Genomic DNA, 26295 nt, shown 5'->3' with positions numbered 1-26295 from the left:
TGCTATCTAATTTTTGTCAGCAGTCTTATATGACTGGTTTCCATGGATTTTCAGAAAATTGGCTCGTTCCAAGACAAAAAATAAAAAAACTTGTCAAAATGTTCAATCTGTGAGAGTGCAGCTTTAAGTATCAATATTGCTTCTAAAACGCAAGTTGTAAAACGCAAGTTGTGCTAGAGCAGCCCCTAAGCCCCTTACTGAAATGGTTTCACCTCTTCAGCTCCCAGGTCAATCACATCCCTACTGAGCCTTGTCTTTACTAATACAATTACTAACAGGACTGGTGCAGAAAAAAAATTCCACATTCTTGACTTGCACATATTTAAATCTTGCATTTTAATTCGGAATAATGGATATAAAATAGTTCAATATTAATTAACATCTACATGGATAAGCCAGAAATAAACCTTATTGGACTCAAATTTAATCTAAGATTTAATTTCATTTTAAGCTTGTATGTTTTCTTAAGAAAAAATATCAAGTTGTTGCTATCAGCCTTGGTTGTTGGAATGCAAATATTCCCGGAATTTAGACGAGCATTGGCATCGCTTTGCAGCTCTCTTGTTGTTCCTTACTTGTGAAATTGCATTTAGCTCATGCAGTGCTCCAGCTAAACCTTAATAGCAGGGTGGGTGACCCTGATGCCCTTTTCCAGCACCCTGCTACCTTTTTACTGCAGCCTACTGTTCCCTTCTTTTTAACAGGGTCAATTTTCAGAAATAAGTATTAAAATGATATATATACATAATTATTTTGAAACTAGCTGCACTCTCACAGATTTACCGTTTTTCCACCTTTTTTTTGGTCTTGGAATTAGAAAATCTTTGCGTAATTATCTGCAAACCAGTGATAAAAGACTGCTGACAAAAGATCAGATTGCAGATTTTCATATTTCCATTCCAAATTTAATGTTTTATGGCTTAAACCATTGCTAAAGGTTTAAGAAATAAACATAAAACATCAATTTTGGGACGAAAATATGAAAAACTTTGATCTGATCTTTTGTCAGCAGTCTTTTATCACTGGTTTGCAGATATTTACGCAAATATTACTCGTTCTAAGACAAAAAATAAAAAGTTGTCAAAACGTTCAATCTGTGAGAGTGCAGCTTTAAGTAAAGATAACAGCTAAGGTATTCATTGCAAATGATTATTGTTGAAAGTAGTTACACCAATATCATACATGTGAATTTAGCAGTGACCCTTGCAAGAGCCCCATTAAGGCTCGATCATTCTATGCGTATCAAATGTGCCCTTTCTGATCTAGATCCCTGCCCTTTTCAAATCCTGGCTGGAGCACTGCTCATACCCTCAGCTTTAGTTGTTTAAACACTCCTGACCCAGGGCATCTTTATACTTTATAAAAATATGTTTGCGCAGGTGGTGTTTTGCTCCACTCCTTAATTGCATCACATGGCTTTTGTCTGAATACCAGTGGGCGAAATGAGCACAAGCCCTGCTCTAGTCAAATGCTCTCTGGTGGGACTTGCCCAAAATGTGCATTTTATGTAGCAGGGCTTTGTGTTTTTTATGACAAGCACTTTTAAGGGGCTAGACACCAGATGGTCGAAAATCTGCAAATAAAATTTCCTCAAAACAAGCATAGAATTGTCTATGCGAGCTTAATAAGTAGGAGGCCGATGATACATCAATATACATGGTTAAAATAATAAACGCAATACTCATGTTGCTGTCTCATCTGTGTTTCACCGTTTAAAATAGTGCATATCGGTTTCCCAGTTTAAATCATATATGTTTATGAGTACAGATAAATATACGGACCCTATTTTTTAAACTTGGATTTACGTGGTTGTCAACCATAGTAAGTTACATTGGAACAATGCGCGTAAACAATGAAATATACATGTGTCGTAAGTGATGTGATCAGTAAGTAAGATTCAATGTGTTGAACAGTAGAACACCGCTATTTCGAAGTCGTCGGGACCCAGCTAAATGCTTCGAAATAAGGATTATTCGAAATAAACATTGAGAGAAATAATCCGAAGTTCCACCAACGATTGTCTCCTAAATCCGGCGCATCCGAATTCTACTCGTCCGGCGTCACAAAATATTTGCGTCGTAAAATTTCAAATGGCTGCATTATTCCATTGTATTTTACACTATGTAAAGCGATGTTTAATAAAATTACGAAACATATATTTTTTTTAAATTATTTTATTCACTCAAATAATAATATAATAGTAACATTTATATATAACAGAAACATATAATAGCACAAATTGAATAAAGCATCGATCGGTGTTGTTGTGGCAGACATTTCGAATGACGATTTTACCGAAAAAAGCATCCGTTATATACAAATAATATCACTTAACATTAATCACTCTATGTATTTGATACCGTTGTTTGCTCCATACACGCGCCAATTAACCGAAGGCATTCCTTAAACCGCCATAATTGCGCCTTATTATAACGTTAATTGGTCTGTCACGCCGATGTCAGTGTAGGTGTGAAAACACAACAAAGCGAGGAGCATAGTTGTCTGCTAGCGGATTTGAAAATTAAATTGACTATTTTTTGTGCACAGTTTCGAATTCGAAAAAAAGATTGATAAATACACGTGAAAAAAGTATTTGGGACCGTCAATATTTAGTTCGAAAAATCGATTTATTCGAAAAAGTTTAAACATTAATTTTTACATTGAATAAAGAAGTAAAAAAATTGGGACCGAAAAAAAAGTTCAAAATACCGATTAATTTGATTCATCCGTGTTCGAAATAGCGGTGTTCTACTGTACACAATGATGTCAATTTTATGTAAGTTCTTAACAATTTTATGTAAGTTTTTAGCAATTTTCTTTTTCTCTTGCAAATATATCATCTTGTGTCTAGCCCGGGCCTTTAAGCTTAAGGATTTGGGCTTGTTCTTCCAAAACTTTCCATGACTGCTGTATAAGACAACATTAGGTCCAAGTTGTTTTGTTTTTTCTTAATTCTGAAGTAAGCATTATAAGGTGCAGGACAATACATGTTTTAATTTTATAAATATACAAACATCCCAACTTGGAAATAATAAATAACCATTGGTTCATAAATCTAACAACATTATGATTATTATTTAAATGTCAATGCATCTATTCATTCGAACAGACCAATCAGTATTATATTTATTGGTGGTCACAGAGTTTTGATTCATTGACACTAATCTTTATTCCGTATTTTTATTTTATTTTTAAATTATACTATCATTGCTAATATACTGATGTCATAATACCTGTGTTTTTTTCTTTATTGATTCTGTATCTTTTATTAATTTTAATAAATGAGCAGGAAGCGTTTAACTTGATGCAAAACACTGTTGAATTTTCCCAATATGAAGCATTTAAATTGTTAAAATTTCCTAAATGTAAAGGCCAGACCTCTTCCTTTTTTTGCTTAGAAAAAGCTCTGTTGGTGACACTATATGACTAGGTAAATGCATATATTGTTTCCTGAGATGACACAGTTAATGATCAGCTTACCTGAATTTTAATGATATAATTTAAAGCTGGTTTTAATTCATGTTTTCCAAATAAACCTAATTATTCATGGGTCTGTTTCGCTTCCTTGGAATAATTCTATTTAATTTGTCATACATGAACTATATCCTTAGGCTTCACAGACAACGCTATGATATTCTGAGGCAGAGGGGCATTTAGTTATTGTCACCTTAAAGGCCTAGTTTAAGCCTTCTATAATTGACCCCCCTCCCCAAATATTTGTACAGTACACAACCTCTGTGTATTGATCTTAATCTAATTGCCTTGTGCCCTCTTATCAGATCTCCGATCTGAGTATCCTGCTGTGCAATTTTGGAGGTTTTATTACAAAAAATGGACCCTAAATGGCCCTGAGCCAATAAACAAATATACAGAAAATTGGCCCCTACTGTGACATCAGTGCAATAAGCTGGAGATTATCATGCCAAACATTCCTTAAACTAGCCCTTTAATTTGCCATCGTTTGCTATTTCTTAGACTGCTTTGACATGTTTTTCACATAGTCTTAACACTAACCTTTTTTCTTGTTTTTGTTCGCTAATTTAGGCATGATTTTGATTTACAAATTTTATAATTGAATGTTGCATAATGAATTTGTGTTTGAAAGTTTCATTTTACTATGAAATATGATATTACAATATGATACTTATATATATAATTATCACATATTTACAGGAATAGTGAAGAATAAAAGAATAATTTTCCTGATAAAAACTACAATAACGTGTACCAGTAAATATGGCACTATAAAATAAGATTGCCAAGAAAGCAAATTCTAGAAAAATAATTATTGCCAATTAAATTCATAAATTGGAATGCTGAATTGAATAATAAACTCAGTAATTTAAAAAGAAATCATATGAAAAACATTAAGACTGTTTTCATTAGAGTAGAGCTTGGCTTACATTATTACGGTTTACATAATCTAAACCTGGTATTATCCCAATTGAACGTAGAAATGTAAATTGTGGTGAGTACAGGACAAGCCGGGCCTCCTATTCAACTTCACCTTTATAAGGATAGTGAAAAATTGCCCTTCTATAACAATACAAGAGTACAAGAGTTCAAATACCAACTATTTTGGAATAACATTCTTAAAATTCTTAACAATTTTATATGGATTTGTTACGGTCCTGAACATATTTACCACGGTTTCTACTATTGCATTAATACCATTGCCATGATAATATACGATTTCATGCAATTACTTACGATCACGCACATTTGTAGTACAACAGATGACTCTGAATGGATTTCAAAAACAGGCAAATTATCTATAAAAATATATATATATATATATATATAGGAAATTTATTAAGTGGTCTCTGACCTCAAGACCTTTGAGCAGTTAACATCTAATAAATATATTCCTGGCACCTGCTCAAAGGCTACATTTAGCAAACGACTTAATAAAACTACAAGAAATTGTGGAAAATGATTTTGCTGTTCGCGCCCATTTGTTAGCACTTCAAAGGAGTGAAGAAGTATGAAGTTAGTTACGGTTCAATTGAAGGCAATCGTAATGTACTATCTGTCAAAAATGTTACTAGCCTCGTCATCAATCATCGAACAGTCGCGACCTACTCTATTTAATCTTAACGAATCATACACAGGTCTTAAGGGTGCGTAGAAAACTACATACTAAAACATGTTTGTGACTATTTGAACGGTTTCCTCATAGAAAAGGAAACAAACTTATTGACTTAAAAGCCCCTTTTACGATCTTCAGGGTTTGAAGAATTGGATGGAAATCAGACTTCATTTAAAAAAATCGCCGAGTCCAATTTTTGAAAGAAGTATTATTTTGAGGATTGCGAATCACAGCCAAATATTTACATTCACCTAGTCCTTTGTATAAATAAAACTTGACGTTCATATTGTATAACTCGCAAGGAGTTAGACGTCATTGTTTAGTTCAATATTTTAATACAAACGTATGTTGTCGGTGTATGAACGCAGTAGGGCAAGTGAGCAAATCGAATTTGCTCGCGTGCCCTACTGCATTCATACAGCATAAACGCAAGAAAAAATGCAATCAGTCCTTGAATATTGGCTATAAAAAAACGCAAAAACACTTCTTGCATGCGTTATCAGGTGAACTATTGCAGAAAAAGATTAATAGCCAAATATACTTGCTATACAAATCGAAAAAAACACTTCTTGTTACATGCGTTGTCACGTGACTTATTACAGGAAAAAGATAAGAAGTATCTCCTTACCCTTGACAATTTAAAACTGCGAGACGTCGAGTCTGGATTTTTCTCGCGTCATCCTGTATTCGCCGTCTTCTGTTCCGACTCACGGTAAAAAAAAATGTCCAAGCACTGAAATGTCACATGACTTGTACCTGATCACATGATTAGAGTATTCCATTTGCCTCCATTCTCTAATGAAACATAATAAAACAAAACAAAACATGGTATTTGGGTTTGTTAATACTGTTTGTGATCATTTAACACACAGCTTTGCACTTTTAAAATTGATGGAAAAATCTTAAAAGAATGTTCTCTGATATGATTGGATGGTTGTACAACCTATGTTTTAAGCTATAACTTGTTAAAGAATTTTCGTTAAAGATTGTAAGTTTACAGAAGTGTACTAGACTAATTGAGGGTGTAAACTGTTTTATTGGATCTTCCAACCTTGTGCATTTATCATAACTAATGTTAACCTGTCTGCAAAATTTACAATTGTTTAAAATGCAAGTCATGTGATCAGATAAAGTCATGTGTTATCTCCCTTTATTTCCATGGTTGTGGACTGTTTACCTCCCTTTGAAGAGCATGCTACAAGGGAGCTAATTCAAAAGGCACACGGTCACTCAGTGTACATATATATATTTATAGCCAAAACTTTCTGATATAGTCACAACTGCATGTTTATTTGGGCTAATATTGTTGCATTTCATTGTTACTTCTGTTAGAAGTTCATTGCTTTAAGTGTTTTCATTTTTAACGAACATCAAAGCTACACACTGTCTAGTTAGAGCAGTGGATAGCGCATTCCCTACTCACCAATATGCCCTGGGCTCAATTCACAGCCCAAGCACATGTGAGTCTTGCTGGTCAGGTCATCAGGCCGGACAAGTGGGTTTTCTCTGGATTCCCACACAGTACAAGACCATACCAATGCGCAAAATCGGGCCCATGAGAGTGACTTAGTAATTAAGTAAATTAGTTAATTCTATAACTGCCTTCACCAGTGTTAATGAAATGAATAAGTTTAGATAATGATACACAGTCATGTAGGAAATGACACAAAATCCAGCAATGTCTTTTAGGCTAAGAAGTTAGATCTTGCTAGACAGCTATTGAACAAAGTTTAGAAGCTAGAAAGCCCCGTCATTGCTAGGTGCCAGTAATTAACTTTAAAAATAAAGTTGAATAAAATAGAATTTTCAAGAGACCATACTGTCATAATTATACTTAAATATGAAATATCACTCATTTTTGACACACCATTTAACTTGAATATTTCTAACAGATTGTTATACATCTTAAATATTTCTTAAATTATTTAAAAATTGAAAATTTTATTAAGTGTTATTTAATGTTAAATGAATTGTGGTTACATCCCACCATATAGTAACATGCTTTGCTTTAAGGTTGGCATTAACCTAGGTTAACCCAGCTTCTTTACAGTCATGCTTGTATCTTGGTAATTGCTTGAACATGAACTCAATAGATCATGGCTTAAGCTTAAATAACTGTACACAAAGGAGAAACAAATTGACATGTCACAGTTATACCCCAGTATTTTTTACTTTTTAGCATTTGTTAATGCACCCCTCCCACCCCCAACCAAACTTGCAATACCTGCTTGTTACAGACACCATTTGCAAGTACACCCTAGTTTCTAACAAGTTGAAATGCTAACAGTATCTAATCTAATCATTTACGCAGGAAAAAGACAAGAAGTACATGCTAGCCCTGGACAATTTAAGCTTACGTGACATGCAAGATTCAGGATTTATTAAACAGAAAAAAATGTTTGCTCTGTTTAACTCTGAAAGCAGGTTGGTGGTAGGGTTTGTTATCAGTTATAAACCTTCTGTATTCAAATCCATGTGCACTTTTCTCCAACAGGACACCTCAATATTCATGTTACCTGTGTTGGTACACTTCCCAGTGATCTGTTGATCTCCTTAGGAGTACACACGTGTTGTATTGTTGACACAGTAACTTTTCCTTTCTGTGTTACCTTGTTGTATAGTTCTTTTTCTCTTTGTTGTTTTTGTGGAAGCTCTGTTGTTCATTCATTCCCACTTTAAGTTTTTTTGACAGTGATGTTGTTCTTGTAACCTACTTAATTGCCCTAGTCTTAATCTTAAAGGCTGTTTGTGGTGGTATTAATATTGTGGTGTAGTCATGTAGTTAGCCTGTGTAAAAAAATAAAAAATGTTGTTTTCATCTCTCTGTGTATTTGAGCATGAATTGAATTGTTAATTCAATGACTTGACTGAAAACATCTTATTTCAAATTGTCATAAAAATATATTTTGTTTCTATTAAAGTATAATTTTATATGCTTACAAATGAATTCATGCTCAAATATCTACGTCACCCCTTAATTCCCATTCCATCATAAACCATGGCACTCTACTAACAAAGGTAGGTAACTAGTTCTTATTTAACTTTAGCCAAGGGAGATAATAATCCAGAAAATTCAAAATATTCCTGTTGTTTTTGCCCCTAACAGGAAAAGGAGAAGCGATTTATGTTGCCACTGGATGCATTACGTCTCAATGATGTTGAAAATAGCGGGCTTTTTTCAAGAAAATATGCATTTTGTTTATTTAATCCCGAGCAGCGGTAAGTAACGACAAGATGAAAGTGTACATACGTAGTATAATTTTTATGCTTTCTACTGATTTTTAGAGATATATCAGAGAAATAGAAATAATATTTTTAACTATTTGAAATCTTAGCCAGCTTTCAATTCAAAATCAAAGGTCAGCATGCACAGGGCTGGTACATTATGTCATTGATGTAATTTCCAAAATGACGATAAGATCGTACATAATTTTGATTCCCTTTTTGGTAAACCTACCATTACATGTCAGTTAATTTAATGTTTAGGCATATAATAAAAACAATGTTTGTTTCAGTGTAAGATCGCATTATATTTCACCTCGTGAATTATAAAAGTATATATTTTACTCATGAAATATAGCGTTTGGTGCTCAGACTCAATGAAATGTTTTATACCTACACTGAACCAATCAATTATCATCTATATATGTAGTTAAAGATATAAGTGGTTTGATGCGACAGAGTTGCTTAATGATTTCCTTTGTGTAAGTACATACTAACATTTTTTAACCATTTTGGTGGTCTACATTCTATATTGTAAACTTAAAACTAACTAGGCCCCTGCCACTGTTTTTATCTACCACTTCATCTGAGTAAAAACAATAGTGGCTGACTGCTGAATTACTGAAAAAGTGCATTGAAAAACTTGACAAATACTGCCTTCTGCCTACTGAATGTGTTTGTTGTATGAAATGTCTTCCACTATAAGTCCCAACCAGTTACCAATTATTAAGTTTAGCCATGATGTATTGTGATTACTTAATAAAATACACATCTTTTACGAGGAGAACTAGAACTTCATAAATTGATAAAGATATGTGTGATTGAGAACCATTACTTTATCTATTGATCAAGATAGGAAAGTAAAATTAATAAACAAACAAAAACTTGATATTCATTAATAGGATTTACATACTCAGTATGGTTAAAGCCTAATATGGTTCTTTAAAAACAAAAGTAGTATGCATTATCTCCCTTTAGCCCCTGACACTACTCTGTCAGTTATAAACATTTATGTGATTCCATCCCTTGCAGAAATGTTTACAAGGACTACAAACAGCTGGAGCTGTCAGCTGAGAGCCAAGAGGAGGTTGACAGCTGGAAAGCCTCATTCCTGAGGGCAGGAGTCTACCCAGATAGATCTCAGGATAGCTCAGAAGATAGGGTAGGTATTAAATTCAATTGGTGGAATGTGAATTGTGTAACGTCATTTTGAGTAGGAAGTGAGCCCAGATAGATATCAGGGATTGTGGAGAATTCAGTTGCAGTTGTTCTTTTTTATTATCATGTAAAGTGATTGAATGTCATTGATGATTTGTTGGACAAAACCAGGAGTATATTTTATAAATCAATTATGCATCATTGAAGCATGTACAATTGTCCAAATATACCCTGGGCGGCAACTGTATTGATGAAAAGATTTTATTTTGCAATTAGCCTTCTTAAGACCAGATGAATGATTTCAGATATGTGCTGTGACAGGCACCTCTCTCAATATATGGTGTCAAAAATGTACTCTTTAGGTCATATACCTGTAAGGAAGTTGATAAAAGTCAATGATTTTCAAGTTTTAATGTAATCAATATTTCCATTAAATTAGGTCAGAAAGTCTCCCGAAAACTGGGAAAATGGCATTCTTAATGCCTAATTTCAATTTTTTCCGAGGGCCTTTCCCCCCTTATACCCCCATAGGGGTTCTGCCCCTTAACCCGCCGAGGACCTGCAGCCCCCAAACCCCCGGCTCATTTTCAGGATTGAGAATTATGCTCTGTTGACACCCCTGGTTGTAATTGAATTCTGGATGATTCAAATTTGGAAACATAAATCTGAACTACAAATGCCACAATGCGACAAAACAAGGTTTTTAATACGGGCTATCAAAAATTATAGCGAATGTGTTTCTTCATGGGTTGTGAAAAAGTTGCAGTGAGAGAAATTGAGCAGAAAGCATGTTTCTATGTTTAGGTACAGTGACTTTCACCCCATCAAAAGCAATCCCAAGCTAGCTCCTCACATGAGCTACAAACACCACCTTTCACTACTATCCATCAATTTTAACTTAGTTTGTTGGACGAAAACCATTTTTTTATTTTTAGTTACAGTGACCTTGACCTTAGCCCCATAAAAACAATTCAAAGCTAGCTCTTTACATAAGCTACTAACACACCAACTTGTATCATTTTCCATCAATTATAACTGAAGTTGTAGGGCGGAAACCATTTTTCTATTTTTAGTACCTTGACCCGACTTCCCTCAAAAGCAATCCCAAGCTATCTCTTCACATAAGCTACCTACATACCAATTTTCTTTTTTTCTATCCATCACCTCTAACTTTAGTTATTGGGCGAGCCATTTTCTATTTTTAGTAACAGTGACATTGACCACGAGGCCCTCTTAAGCAATCCCTAGCTAGCCTTCCACATAAGTTACATACATAGCAACTTTAATCACTATCCAACAATTCTTATTTATTAGGCGGAAAATCAATTTTGTCTTGTTTTTGGTAATGGTGACCTTGGCTCCCCCCCCCCTCAAAAGCTATACCAAGCTAGCTCTCCACATAAGCTACACAGGCACCAACTTTCATCAATATGCATTTATTACTTGAGTTATCGGGCTGAAAGATTTTTTCTATTTTAAGTACCAGTGACCTTGACCCCTACCCCTCAACAGCAATCCCAAGGTAGCTCTTCACATACGCAACCTACACATTAACTTTCATCTCTTTCAATCGAATACCGGGCTTTTGAAGAGTTGGGTTTTTGCCGTTGAGGGGTAGGGGTCATGGTCAAGTTCACTGTTACTAAAATAGGTAAACGGTTTCCGCCCAATAACTTAAGTATGTATTGATGGAAAGTGATGAAATTGAGTGTGGAAGTAGCTAATGTAAAGATATAGCTTTGCAATGGTTTTAAAGGGGGGCTTAGGTGAAGGTAACTAACCAAAAATAGAAAAAGGTGTCCGCGGCGTCCAACATTGGTTTCCACCCAATAGCTCTATTTAACATTGATGGAAAGAAATAAAAAATGGTGTGTAGGCGGCTTATGTGAAGAGCTAGCTAGTGATTGCTTTTAAGGGCTGGGGTCATGGTCTCTGTTACTCAAAAATGGTTTCCGCACAATAACGTAATTAAGGATTGATTGACAGTTGGTGTGTAGGAAGCTTATGTGAAGAGCTAGCCCTGGATTGCTTTTGAGGCAGTTTTGGTAAAGGTCAAGGTCAATGTTACTAAAAATAGAAAAAAAAAAGTTTCTGCAGCAGTAAAAATTAGTTTACGCCCAATAACGAGATAAAGAGATATGGTGTGATGGTAGCTTATATGAAGAACTAGCATAGGATTGCCTGTTGAAGGGGATGAGGTTATGGGCAATGTCACTTGCACTAAAAGTAGAATGCTGGTTTCCGCTCAATAACTAATGTAATAATTGATGGATAGTTGGTGTGTAGGTAGCTAATGTGAACAGCTAGCTTGGTATTGCTTTAGACGGAGGTGGGGTAATGGTCAAGGTCACTGTTATTAAAAATAGTAAAATTGTTTATGCGACGCCAAACACTTGCTTTCGCCCAATATCTTAAGCAAGCATTGATGGATAATGAGGTATGGTGTGTTAGTAGCTTATGCGAAGAACTAGCTTAGCTAAGATGGCTTTAAGGAGATGGGATAAATGGCAAGGTCACTTTTCACTAAAAGGAGAAAGATGGTTTCTGCGCATGTAAGAACTGATGTGTGGTGATGAAAGTTGATTGGTAGGTAGTTTATGTGAAGAGCTAGCTTGGGATTGCTTTTGAGGCGGATCGGGTCAAGAACACTCTAACTGAAAATGAAATAGACAACAAATGTTCTCTGCCCTATAACTGAAGTAAAAATTGATTTATATTGATGTAAGTTGGTATGTATGTGAATAAATAGCTTGGAAATGCTTTTTATTGGGTGGGTCAAGGTCAATGTTACTTAACATAGAAACAAACGGTTCCCCCAACAACATCATTTACAATTTATGGAAACTAAAAACATAAGATACAAAACTAGAGTATTTTTCAGTTACGTCTCTTTGAAAATGTAAAGATAAAGGCTGCTATTATTCCTTACTCATATAAGAATTTGATTTCTGATTGTTCATATTAAAATCCTGGTTTCGTAGCATTGCGGCTTTTCCAGATCTATTTTTTTTTAGTAAAAGTGACCTTAAATCTGTCCCCTTAAAAATCACAAGCTAGCTCTTCACATAAGCTACTTACACACCAACTTTCATCACTTTCTATTAATTCTTACTTAAATTATTGGGCGAAAACTATTTTTCTAATTTTAGTAGCAGTGACCTTGACCCAACATCCCTCAAAAGCAGTCCGAAGATAGCTCTTTAGATACGCTACCTACACAATGAATATGTAGAATAAACATTTCACAGCCTATATGTTAAGTTATTGCTTAAATACAGACAAATCAATGACACAGCTTAATTCTTCAGGGGAAAGATGACCTTGGATCCATGGATCCGCAGCTGGAGCGCCAGGTGGAAACGATCAGAAACCTTGTGGACTCATACTCAAAAATTGTTGGCAAGACTCAGCGAGATCTTGTGCCCAAGACTATTATGCACATCGTTGTCAATTATGTAAGTTATGAGTATTTATGCGAAAATCTACAGAAACAAGCTCAGTAGCAAAGAACAGGAGGCCATAACAGGATATTTTGCCCATTAGGCTATCATATTTGTTGTCAATTTTGAAAATAATAGGTCAAAACAGGATCTTGTGCCCAAGATTATTATACATGTTGTTGTCAAATCGCAAGTAATTGGGCTATAAAAATCTAATTGGGCTATAAAAATCAAATGTTAGGTTCAGATAGGTAGATCAGTTTGTTGTCGTTTTTTCGGCTGAAGAGCCCTCGATAGAAACATTGTAAGCAAAGACCCGCAGTTTTGAATTGTGACATCTTTCTTGAGTATTGTATTTACTGCTGGAACCCTCTTATCGACGATCGTATTGTGTAACTTTTCCCCAACTGGTAAATTCAAAGTTTTTTTTACAAAAACAATTGTCGTTTATGTATGTTCAATAAGTGATCTTCAGGCAATCTTAAAAGTAAATGTCCTGATCTTTTGATATTTGGTTGTATGGGCGTTAATAAGTTGATTCACCTGACATTGTTCAGTCTGATTGTGAATGATTTATAATGTTATCAAATATTATGTTAGGAAAAAAATCTTTCAGAAGAATGATGTCTGTTATTTTTATGATGGTGGAAATCCATTAGGCCGCACATTTTACCATCAAAAATATTTAAACTATACATTATGTATTGGAAACACCAAACATAGGCAAATTGTGAATCCTGGTTAAAGATGAGGCCACTGAGATAAATTTTGAGACTGTTCATATGAAATGGCAAAAACAACAAATTGTTTGGTGAATAGAAACACCATTTTTGCACTATATAAGGTATGGAATTAACATGATGTTCAAACACTGAATAGTTTTATTATTGAAAGTATTTGCGCGGCCAAAAATCAGCTATTTTGGGATTCAGGTTAAAGAATTCATCGGAGCTGAATTGTTAGCCCACCTGTACTCAAGTGTTGATCAAAGCACCATGATGGAGGAATCGGCCGAGGAAACCATGAGGCGTGAGGAACTCCTCCGCATGTATCACACTACCAAGGAGGCCCTGCAAATCATCGGTGACGTCTCCCTATCGACCGTATCCACACCGGTTCCCCCTCCAGTGGATAATGAGTGGCTTGAGCCCAGCACACAGTCAAATGGTAGCAGTGGAGGGTATGCCGGGTTAGTTTTGTTTTTGTATGATTTAAAATGTTTATTACATTAAACAACATATTTTATGCTTTGTGCTTTTATAATGCACATGACTGTATAAAGAACTGTATGGGTAAGGTTATGCCAAATGAATTGTTTATCTGGTGTCAGCATTTGGGTTTATTTTTGGCCTTTGAAAATGTAAATAAAACAATTGCAACAAACCTCAAAATTGAGCTAATTTAAACATATTCAGGACGTAAAAATGAGTCAAAGATATGAGTTAAAGAATGAGTTAAAGAATACTAACTTGTCAGATTTGTACTTGAAAATGTTTAGAAAATTGTGTTATTTCTACCGTGTCTGTTGAATTGCCTTTAATTGACTAAAATACCCAGTAGAACGTTTGGGTTAACTCAGCATTTATGTCAGTTTTAATAATTATGCTTAATATTTTTTTCCAGTCGCCCATCATCGCCCAAGCCAGGTCGGGCCCCACCACCACCCCTCCCTAACAGACCAGGGGGTGCAGGCCCCTTTCAGCAGCCCCTCCAGCCCTCCATACCTAACCGCCCTGCCCCGGGCCTTCCCTCCCGCCCTGCGCCTGGAGCGCCCGCACCTGCCATACCATCGTACGTATTTGAGGAAATATTGAGTGAAGTTGTTATAGCATTTCTGTTTATTTTATTAAGGAAGTTATTTTTACAGCACAAGTGTTATAATTTTGTAAAAACTTGATAGGCAAGTTGGTAATTACTACCATTGACTGTATGCATAACATGAGTATGGCCCAAAACTCTGATATAAATACCTGACTCAGTATTCATAAAACATCATAACTCATTTCCTAACTTAAGTCTTTTTCTTAAAGCTGCACTCTCACAGATATACCATTTTTACAACTTTTTTTGTCTTGGAAATAGCAAATTTTTGCGTAATTATCTACAAACCAATGATATTAGACTGCTGACAAAAAATGAGATCGTAGATTTCCGTTCGAAAATTAATGTTTTATGGTTTAAACCATTACTAACGGTAAATGCATAAAATGCATAAAACATCAATTTTTGAGCTTAAATATAAAAATCTGCAATTTAATTGTCAGCAGTCTTATATAACTGGTTTACATGGATTTTCGCAAAAAATGGCTCGTTCCAAGACAAAAAAAAATATTGACAAAACGTTCAATCTATGAGAGTGCAGCTTTTAAGCTGTCGTTTTTTTGAAGTAAAACATCTCACTGGTAATACTATTTTTTCATTAATTTTATGCAATTTGTAATTAGAAAAGACGTAAAAGTAAAATAATTGAATTACTTTCATGTTAAAAACATTTTTTCTTAATTTGATAATGAAAGTTTTAGGAAATCAACTTAAGAAATGAAGTAAGAAGTTTTATGAATACCGGCCCTGTAATGTCATTTCCCTTGACCAGATAAGAAAAACACCAGATAAGTTGCTCTGTGTATCAGATAATAAAAAACACCAGATAAGTTGCTCTGTGTATCAGATAATAAAAAACACCAGATAAGTTGCTCTGTGTATCAAAATAAAAAAACACCAGGTAAGTTGCTCTGTGTATCAGATAATAAAAAAACACCAGATAAGTTGCCCTGTGTATCAGATAAAAATAGATAAGTTGCATCGGCATCAGATTAGACACATATAAGTTGCTCTGTGTATTACTGTTACTCAGCTTATTTTGATGATTTTGTCATATACAGCTTCATAAACATGTTGATTTTTACAGTTAACACGCATACCTTTATAAGCAGGCATATAACTACACTACGTCACCAAAGGGAATTATTGGTTTATGATATTGTAGAAATAGTTTATTTAAGAATATACTTGCAAACATGTGAGGTGGACTTACTAAAAAAGAGACACATTTGTTTATGGTTTCCATTTCGTGCATTCATTGAAGTTTAAAAAATATTATTTATATTGATATACATGTATGCATTTTAGCCAGTTTTGTATATTTACCCTTTTCGTCTTTTTGTGTGCTCTATTTTAAGTTAAAAAAATGCTCTCCATAAATATTGTACTAAATTTGAAGAAGAATTGAAAATAAAGCTGAATGAAAATAGCATGGCAAATATTGCTTAGAAGTTGTGGTTAAAACTGAATCGACAATTGCTATACATTAGCATGTAATAATGTAGATTTTGTGCGCATTTGTTGTTAGTTTGTGATTTTCAACCATGTAGAAAAATGCCAATTTGTAAAGAAAAACAAATAGGAACAAGTAGAATCCAATTAAGAAATAATAATGAAAACATATGTACAAACTCCCCATAAATGTGTTGTTTTCGAAGTACAAGTAAATGCATATGCCTTGTTTAAAAATCACATAAAAAAACTTACAACAGATAGTTTAGTTTATATACAAACTCCCCGTTAATGTGTTGTTTTCGATGTACAAGAAAATACATATGCCTTGTTTGAAAATCACAGATAAACACAACTGACAACAGTTAGTTTAGTCCTACAGTGTGTGTTTGTAACATGCATGTAGTTTTATTATTGTATTGTGAACTCTAGGACGATGAACACTGCATTGAAATATAGTTCAGTTTCAAGGTATTTTGTAACCTTTTTCCTGCCTTCTGTTTTATTTTGTGTTGGTTTGCTATTTTCTTTCGCTTCCCTTCTTTATTTGTTATTATTAGTTATTAGTTAACTTGTTTGGATTTGTTTTTCATCTTTTTACAAAACGGTATTGGCTTAGCATGAATGCTTGCATATTTATCGAAAATATATTACTTTGAAATCAAATGCCTGTTTAAATCGCTAGATTTTTGTCCCAAAATTGGACATTAAATCCAAAAGGGAAAATCCCTGTTGAACTCAAAATTAATTACAAGTAAAATCATATTTAAACAAATCCTCACTTTTTGAAAAGTAGAAATTTTAGAAATAAGTAACTTAAATAGTTTTTAAAGTATAAGAGTATTCATAAAACAGGCATTTTGCTTAGCGAATACCAGGCACATGTTCACTAATGTCCTGAGTCTGAGACTGACGCTTAGAAAAATCAAATTTTAATTTTGTTTTAAAAAGGCTCTTATTAAGGATCAAATATTGTAAAATGTGTATATATTTGTTTAAAATGCTATTATAAGAACAAAGATGGTAAAAAAATATGTATGGGTTAAACAGTATCTGGTCTACAATCAAGCACACATCTTTTGTAAAAATAAGTTATATTATAGTTATTTTGAAAGAATTTATAATTTAGCTTTCTTAGCCAGAGTTTGAAATTCAGACTCCAGACGTTACTTAATACATACCCAGAATCTCTTTATAATATTAACTCGAGCATGTGGCATGCAAATCTTAATAGCATGTGCATGTGATAATGATAGAAAGCTTAAAAAGAAAATAATTTATTATAGCCTGTTGCCATCAGATACCTGACCTTGTATTCATAAAACATTTTCAGTCATTGCTTAACTTCAGTCGATTTCCTAAAATGTTAATAGTCAAATTTAAGAAAAAGAAGTTTTTATTATCATCTAGGTAGATGTATATTTAAATACACTTAATGAAAATGAAGTATTATGAATAATTATTAGGTTTTTAGATCATGTAACCTATGAGATTATATAATATCTTGACTTAGGAAAATGACTCCAGGTAGGAAATTACCAGATGTTTTATGAATAATACTGGTTCTGGTATTGTTTTGAAAATGCTTAGGTGTAAAAATAAGCCTGTGCATGCGTAGAGAAACAGCGATTAATCAGTGTTCTTTACTATAAGAGAGATGAAATGTTTGTTCATGATATCACCCTCTGGGAGTATGTTTATTTTGGTTTTAATCTACACTAAATTCTAAGGTGTATATCAATTTTTACTAGGTAAACATTTGTTTTGGTAGACAGAAATTATTTTGGGTACACACATTATTACTTTTGTATGAACTTTTACGTTCACAAACATACAATTTAATATACACGTACTTTTTAGGGTACACATACATTATTTCTTTCATATGAATGTTAACTTACACATACATTCTAATATGCACATACATTTTTGGTTACACATACACTACTACTTTCGTATGAATTTTTACGTACACATACATTCTAATATACACATACATTTTTTGTTTCACATATATTACTACTTTCGTATGAACTCCGTACACATACACTCTTAAATACACGTAACTCATTTTGTACACAAACAATCTTATGTACTCAAGATATTTTACGTTCACATATTAGGTTCTTACATACATATACCTTTTTAAGTACAAATAAATTATGTTGTAAACTTACACTATTTTGTATTTACGATTTTTACGTACACATACATTCCTACATACACATACATTCCTACATACACATACATTCCTACATACACATACATTCCCATACACATACATTCCTACATACACATACATTCCTACATACACATACATTCCTACATACACATACATTCCTACATACACATACATTCTTAAAACACATACCTTTTTACATACACATACAATTTTAAAACACATACCTTCAAACATACACATACATTCTTAAAACACTTAGCTTTTTATACACGTTTATTTTTACATACTTATGAATATTAACATACAAACAAATTATAAGGTACACATTCATTTTATGTTCCCCGTAGAGAGGAGCATGTAGTTGCTGCTTTGTTGGTTCTTATAACATAATTCTCAAACTTGCTCATCTCTTTGCAGGTTATGTTTTTTTCTACTTATGTGTGACTAATGCTGCTACCATTCACCTTCTTCTAGCACATTGTATTAAATTTTTTATCTTTTATTTAATAAAAAAATAGGGATCGTCCATCGCTTCCAGAGATACTGGTGTGTTAAAAAAGGCACAGGGTGCTCTGACACAAAGTAATGCTTATGTAGGAAGACAAAGTGACTATTATTTTTAAGAACATCAACTGGTTGTGGCCAAAATAAGCACAGTATTTATGCGAAAAGCTACAAGCCTTAGGGACTGGAACATAGTGTTTGTAGTTTTGGTGTAAATATTCAAGATTTCAGTTTTAAAAAAAACGAAGTTCATTTATACATAGTTATGCTTGAATAGCCGGAATACCTTAAGGTAAAAGAGTTTGACTTGTTTATCCAAAAATCTAATTTGATGACTGCAGGCGTGTTTGGATTTTTCAACTTTTCTTTATAATTTTGTACATGTAGATCTATATGTATAATTCTTCTTTTATATAATATATATAGTTTTATCATAATAATTAATTTGGTGAAGGGTGTTCAAGTTGGGTTGTGTTTTTTTGCAACAAATTTAATTGTGTTAAGTGAACTGTTAATCAAAACCATGGATGTGATTTGTCTGCGGAGCCCTAGTAACCCTGCGTCCTTACCGAATTTTGTTAAAAAGAAAATCGAATGCTTAGTGCCCTCAAAAGATTTATCAAAAAACCAGTTTCTTGGAAGCATGCTACACTCTATTTTGAGGTCTAAAGCAGCACCCAAGCCCCTCGCTGAAATGGTATCAGCCCTTCAGCTGGCAGGTCAATCACATCCTTGAAAGCTCTTTTTCGTTAATTGTTTAACTCTTCTTACCAACTCATTAACATTAATTTGACATTGAGTGATTCTATTATTTATGTTTGGATATTTATTTTTTAAAATTAAGACCATTTATTGTAACCAACACAGTTAAAATGTTTTACAAGTGTTTATTTTTCTTTCTTTTTGTGCACACTCTAAGAAGGTTCTTGCTTATTTATATTTGTTTCGTGGTGCCGTTATGAAAGTAAAACCACATATCTCAAACATTTGTACTGTTTGTTTCAGGCGCGGTGGCCCGCCCGCACCAGGTGGAAATGCTCCGAGAATTCCTGATAGGCCGTCTATACCCGCACGACCAAACTAATCTATTTATAGTAGAACGTAGAGAGACTTCACTTGATATTGAATGTTATTGTGTTTGTGTGTTCTGATTTGCTAGGAGTAATTTATTTATCATTATATATTTTGTAAAGGACACAATTGGTATAGTATACTACAGAAAATATGGCAAGAATTGTTTAAATTAATATACATGTAAACTGTCTATTGCAATTTCTTGTACTCATGGAAAGTGACTAGCCGGGAGTTCAGTTAACGCTAACAGTTAACTAACGATAGCTAACATGTGCAAGATTGTTCCCCGCTTGCAGCATATGAGCTACAATATAACAGGGACACCAAACAGATCTTATTGTTAAAGTGAGTTACTGTTAGCCTGAACTGAATGCAATGTATGTGTGAAATAAAAGTGGTTACATTATGATAAAAATTGCAATGATAGCATTAGTTCGAGACATATTTGACTCATGAAAAACCCAAGTCATAAGGTTTCATATAAAAATTATAAAATGTGAGAAGTAATGACACTGACTCAATTGTTAGAATTCCTTCATTGTTTTTCATTAGTGTACAAAATGAATATATGTTCATAAGTAGGTAATAGGCCATTGTTGTGTTATGAATTGTGATAGTATTTGACTTTTAATTGGTATTTTTGAATGCTGTAGAATGGTACTTTTATATGATTGAATGAATGAATACATATTGTATTTAATATTCATGATGTTTCAAAGATGTTTTATACCTCGCAAGCTATTACAACTTTCTTTAAAAAAATTTAATGACAATCCCCTGTGTTTAGCTAATGAAAATTGTCCATCATAGCAGTTGATTTAATACCTCCATACACGTAGCTTTCATTCAAATAAAGATCCCGAGAAGGGGAGCATTCCTTGGCCTTGTCATGCGTCAGTTACTCATCATAGCCACATTAGCAACCACAGGGATGTTAAAAATCAGGATTAATCCTAAAAGGAAGAATGAGAGCTATCAATTGTAGACTAGTGTACATTTGTTAAGTTTGTTTTATGTTTGACTTTTACATTACAAAAAGAAGTACTTTGTAATGGATATAAATGGCATTGGAGACAATTTTGAAAGGCGTCTGACACTACCTTTGGTCTGAATCCATCTTTCTTAACTTAAAGTAGGATTTTTTTCATTGAGACTTTCAATCTGATATCATCCTTGATATCAATTACTTGCTGTTTTGATGTTATCTAATATTTAAGATTTTAAGTTGATATTAAAGATATTTCGCAGGCAGCAGGGATCCAATGTCCTCTTACTCTGCTGCCATGTACAATTATCCACTGTGGTAATCAATTTTTATTGATGAGTTTTATGTATAAACAAACGCTGCAATAATAGCAGAATTAGTCAATATTGAAGTCCATTGAAATCGACCTTCTTTCTAAACAAACTTTCTGTTTTGATGAAAGGTATTTGCAATAAGGGATCAAGGTAATGAGAAGCTATCAAGAGATTTAATTCAACCTTTTGTTTAGGTTTCATTTTCAAATATAAATAAATGATTTCTCTGACCCTTAAAGATGCATTCTTACTCCCAAATAAGATGTACCACAATTAATACAATTGTTTTAATTTACCGAAAAGGATAAAAAAAATATCGAAAACAATGGTTCTTATGAAGGATATAGTGTTTGATATGAATGAAAGGTGCCGAAAACACGGTATTTCTACCTTACTAGACAACAGTTGATCACTGTAAATATTTCAGGACCCACCAGTCATTTAATATTTGTGCGTTTTTCAGCTATTAAAATACACGGTTACAATCTCGTAGCATTAATTAGTATTTTTCATCAACGCATTATTTAGTAATTAGTTGAAGGTTAATCACTCAAAATGTATGTTTGTTATACATGTGACTGTATGTATTGACTTTAAACAGTCACTTTAAGTTGCATCTGGATTATTCTACTGTGTGTTTTTATTCATTGACAAGCTATACATTTCATTTATCCCTTGAAATGGTTGAAAATGAGGACCAGCATCATGTAATTGTAAAAGAGTAGCTGATGAATTGAATGTTGCACACATAGGACCGATTGTTCAGAACTTTGTCAAAGTTTACAACGTTGTTAAAGCTGCACTCTCACAGATTTACCATTTTTACAACTTTTTTATTTTTTGTCTTGGAAAGAGCAAATTTTTGCGTTAATGTCTGCAAACCAATGATATAAGATTGCTGACAAAAAATTAGATCGTAGATTTTTATATTTCCGTTTAAAAATTAATGTTTTATGTCCTAAACCGTTACTAACGGTGTAAGAAAAATGCATAAAACATCAATTTTTGAACTTAAATATAAAAATCTGCGATCTAGTTTTTTGTCAGCAATCTTATTTAACTGGTTTCCATGGATTTTCGCAAAAATTGGCTTATTCTAAGACAACAACAAAAAAGTTGTCAAAACGTTCAATCTGTGAGAGTGCAGCTTTAAAGCCATAGTTGTCCACTTTGAAATCTATTCTGCTCTGAAAGTTTAATGGATACACTTGTGATCAGCAGTATTTCTAACAAGATTTGAGACAATTATTTCAGCTGAAGTTGCTGTATTTAGATATATGAGCACATCTTCAAATAACTCGTGTTTAAAGTTGAAAACAAATTCTTACGTAATATTTTCATATTGTTATCTTTGACAAAGTTCTGAACAATGGCCCCAATATGTTACAGTAGTTTATATTTTGAACATGCAATTTATAATGTTAACATGTATTTACTGGGGAATTTTACCTCAGTGAATGTTGCATATACTGGTGTTGTTAAATATTTAAAATTTGATAGAAATAACATGTAGTGTTATGAAAAATGTCATTCAGAACTGTTTTAGTTAAAAATGTGATGTACAAATTCGTTCTGTAGGTTAAAACGTTAAATAGTTGGTGTGCTCATAATGTATTTAAATAAAAGTACAGCTGACACAGCTATCTCAAGGATAGAATTAAATACCGCAGATTACAAGTGCATCTGTTTACTTCCAAAGCAGTAAATATTTGAAAGTTAACAAAAATGGCGTTAACAATGTTGTTAACCTAAACAAAATTGTTAACACTGACAGGAACATGCCATATAACTCGCAACAAATGGCGCTTCGATTAATTATTGTAACATAGCACGTACATGTCACGTTTTTTTATTCTTGTATGTTATCTAATTGTGATATGTTGATGGAGCTCTTTATAGATCAACTTTTCTTTAACCTTCGTAATCATTTTATAAGTATGTTGCCTTGTTTTGATATCCACAAGTTAATTTGAAACACTGGGTGGATTTACATTTCGTATAATGGACAAGTTGTTTTAAATCAATTCACCAGCAGGCAATTGTATAAAACTGGTTGTTTTTTTGGTTTGGTCAAAGATAACCAATATGTTGATTGATTGGTCAATATTTAACCAATACGTTGATTGATTGGTCAATATTTAACCAATACGTTGATTGATTGGTCAATATTTAACCAATACGTTGATTGATTGGTCAATATTTATTCAATAATAAATACTACTACCCAATCTTATCATTAAAATTTTGACAAAAAATAACCCACGGAAATTATCAAAGTTCTGTGCGATTGGCTGCTGTTCTTTCTGGTGGAATGATTGCATTATTATCAGATGGAAATTCAAGAACAAAACTTGAATGTTTAGCTCTAGTAAACATTTATGCAAAGTGTGTAGTTTGTTAACTATAATAGTTTGGGTCATTTTTTATTGTAAACAGATCAAACGTAAGTAGAATCTGGGCCGATTTTTTAGAACGTTAACACAGTTGTTAACGTCATCTTAGTTGTGTTCTGGAAGTTTCATGGATAAACTTATGATCTGCAATTCTTCGTACTTATTAAGAGACAACTATTCCAGCAGTGCTTGTTTTTGTTTTTTTTAATACATAATCGCATCATAAAATAGTTCACAATTAAAAGTTACCAACGATGCCATTAACATCGTTGTTATATTTTACAAAGTTTTAAACAATCAGCCTCTGTGTTATTGTTATTGACCAGATTGTTCAGGAAAAAAAATAAGTTAAGAACATGATCAACGGCATTGATGTTAACTTTTAAACGTGAAATAGTTTACGATGTGCTGATTTATTAAAAACAACCAAGAACCGGTCAACAGTTTTCTCAAATATTGTTATGAACACCGCAGATCATATGCGTGTCCATGAAACTTCCAGCGAAATACAGATTTAAAAGCTAACAATGATGACGTTAAAAACGTTGTTTGCATTCGGCCGTGTGTGTTATTGATATTGTGTCGGTAAAGCAGATCACATATTTGATATATTTATTGTATATTCACATGTATACTGTGGTATGTTAGTTCTTATAAAAAGGCATTATTCCAAGTTCATCACATCAGTAAATTTAGTAATCTTAGATTTGATAAACGTTGGTTCCCATATAACGATTACTAAGATATTTAGAGGGCAACTGCTTATTCTAAGACCTTATTTCAGAAATAACCATATGAGGTAAAGGTATATGAAAAACATCGTTTATATTTTTTACTGACAAACTTTTCTTTTTCCAAATCCTAATGTTGATATTGAAAATGCATTATGAACCATATTTCATTACATTGAAATGGTATTTGTGCAATATGGATGTTATTGGTGACATGTTCAAATCTTAATTCGTGTGCTTTTGCCAAAATATAAACATTTAAATGTAGCTTTTAGAAGCTTTATGATAGCTCAGATGCATGTCATTTGCCATCTGACTAAACAAGCTATGTTTCTCAGCTGACTAAAATACATTAACATAACTAGCAATGGTTAAAATGATTTAAAACTCTAATAATTTGAATTGTTAGAACGGTTCAAATTATGAGTCCACGTACTTCTTAAAAGAAATCTTAGTTACCAGTAAACACACAAGTTTGCTAGACGTTAATAAGGAAGGCATCCGGGATAATCCAAATCACGTGGCTAGCCCAGAATTGTTCTTTTCTCGTCAGCCTTAACACTCGTAAACACTCATATACTGGTTTGAAAATGTTGCAATTCATGGTAAATCAATTGTGTAATCTGAAGGTTTTCATAAAAAAAATCTCAAGAAACCAACTGGTAACACATCATAATATTTATTCAGTATGATACGATGTAATGGTTTCTTACTTTAGATCACTGCTACGGTATATCTTTTCGCCGAAACCGTTATCACTTGGATATTGCGTCGAAATCGCTACAAGGACTATCCATGTTTTATTTATTCATGGAAATTGGTATCTGAACTATCCAGGAGAGGCGGTTTCCGCGAAAGTGATTATTCTTGTCAAATACTGTACATCCATTTAGAATATGTACCATTATTAAACACATGTCTGTTATAGTGATCATAGACTTATAATAGCTATTTAACATAACGGGTCACTTTATTGTCTTCTTCGTTTCTCATACAGACTTCATTATGCAGAAGACACTATTTCTATTGCAAGGGCCCAGCGCAAGACCTTTTTCACTCTTAGATTTATATGGAGTTAGGACCGTCTTGTTCTTAGTCATCAATTTGGCAAAACCCTGCTTTTGAACAACAGCTACAACAAACTTTTTATTAAAATACTGCAAAAAATGCTCTGCAGCCAATTGAATAATGTTCAAGTTCTTTGGTATGGTTAAAGTAAGCAAAACTGTTTATTGCTTGGTCAACATTAATTTATTAATAAATTTTCACCAATCAAATTACTTTTATATGCAACCTAGCCACAAGATAAACTGTTGAAAAAGTTTCCAAATTTATCCTATTGGCTGTTAATGTCTAGCAAAAATTCTGCGGTTAATTTACATAATGTCTGTGTTTCTTAAGAATAAAGATCAAAATAAGTTCTTGAACCGCATAAGACAACTTGTGCATAATGTAGTCTGCAAGAATTTTAAATGTATACAGTGTAAAATAGACACATTTTGTTACTACATTGTATGTCAGTAAATATGTCATTATAAAGATAACGAAAATGTTTGGACTTTGTTTGATGGCTTAATCACCGCGGACGTCTTGTATGAAAATTGCTGGTAACGGCTGAAAGATCTTTCGTTGCTCGCGTGTATTCACTAAATTAAATGTCTCTAGTGTCGTTGTAGCTTCTTTTTCTTGGACATAGCAGCCGTACTGAACACGTTATGCACATTAAAGTAAAATTTCAAAGACATGATGATGTCAAAAAATCTGTTAAGAGACGCAAGGTAAGTGCCAAAACGAAACTGAACGAAATAAATAGACGTATAAACTCAACAGACCACGCACGCATTAGAAAAGATTTATTAATTGGATTGGATTATCGTCGGACAGTGAAACACGAATTGTTTCAATATTAAAGCTTCTTAGATTTTTTTTA

The 26295-nt window shown here is 33.2% G+C and overlaps 1 protein-coding gene across 4 annotated transcripts in view; it reads left to right on the top strand.

The window, feature by feature from the left end:
- Positions 1 to 25917, top strand: part of LOC128224041 (dynamin-1-like) — a 50941-nt gene extending 25024 nt beyond the window's left edge. The window contains exons 13-19 of one of the 4 annotated variants that reach the window (XM_052933663.1): positions 8196 to 8308; positions 9344 to 9473; positions 12778 to 12924; positions 13842 to 14098; positions 14533 to 14700; positions 16615 to 16653; positions 19874 to 25917. In XM_052933663.1, coding sequence (XP_052789623.1) covers positions 8196 to 8308; positions 9344 to 9473; positions 12778 to 12924; positions 13842 to 14098; positions 14533 to 14700; positions 16615 to 16653; positions 19874 to 19952 — 933 coding nt within the window. In that variant the 3' untranslated portion in view covers positions 19953 to 25917. Of the gene's footprint in view, positions 1 to 5691; positions 5802 to 7400; positions 7514 to 8195; positions 8309 to 9343; positions 9474 to 12777; positions 12925 to 13841; positions 14099 to 14532; positions 14701 to 16614; positions 16654 to 19873 lie in introns of all 4 variants that reach the window. The other 3 variants (XM_052933662.1, XM_052933664.1, XM_052933665.1) reach the window with 3 other exon arrangements.
- Positions 25918 to 26295: the final 378 nt, after the last annotated feature.

Source organism: Mya arenaria, chromosome 17 (genome assembly GCF_026914265.1).
Source record: "Mya arenaria isolate MELC-2E11 chromosome 17, ASM2691426v1".
In the NCBI taxonomy this organism is placed as follows: domain Eukaryota; kingdom Metazoa; phylum Mollusca; class Bivalvia; order Myida; family Myidae; genus Mya; species Mya arenaria.
The sequence above is the reverse complement of the archived record's forward strand: the minus strand, read 5'-3'. Positions and strand labels throughout refer to the sequence as shown.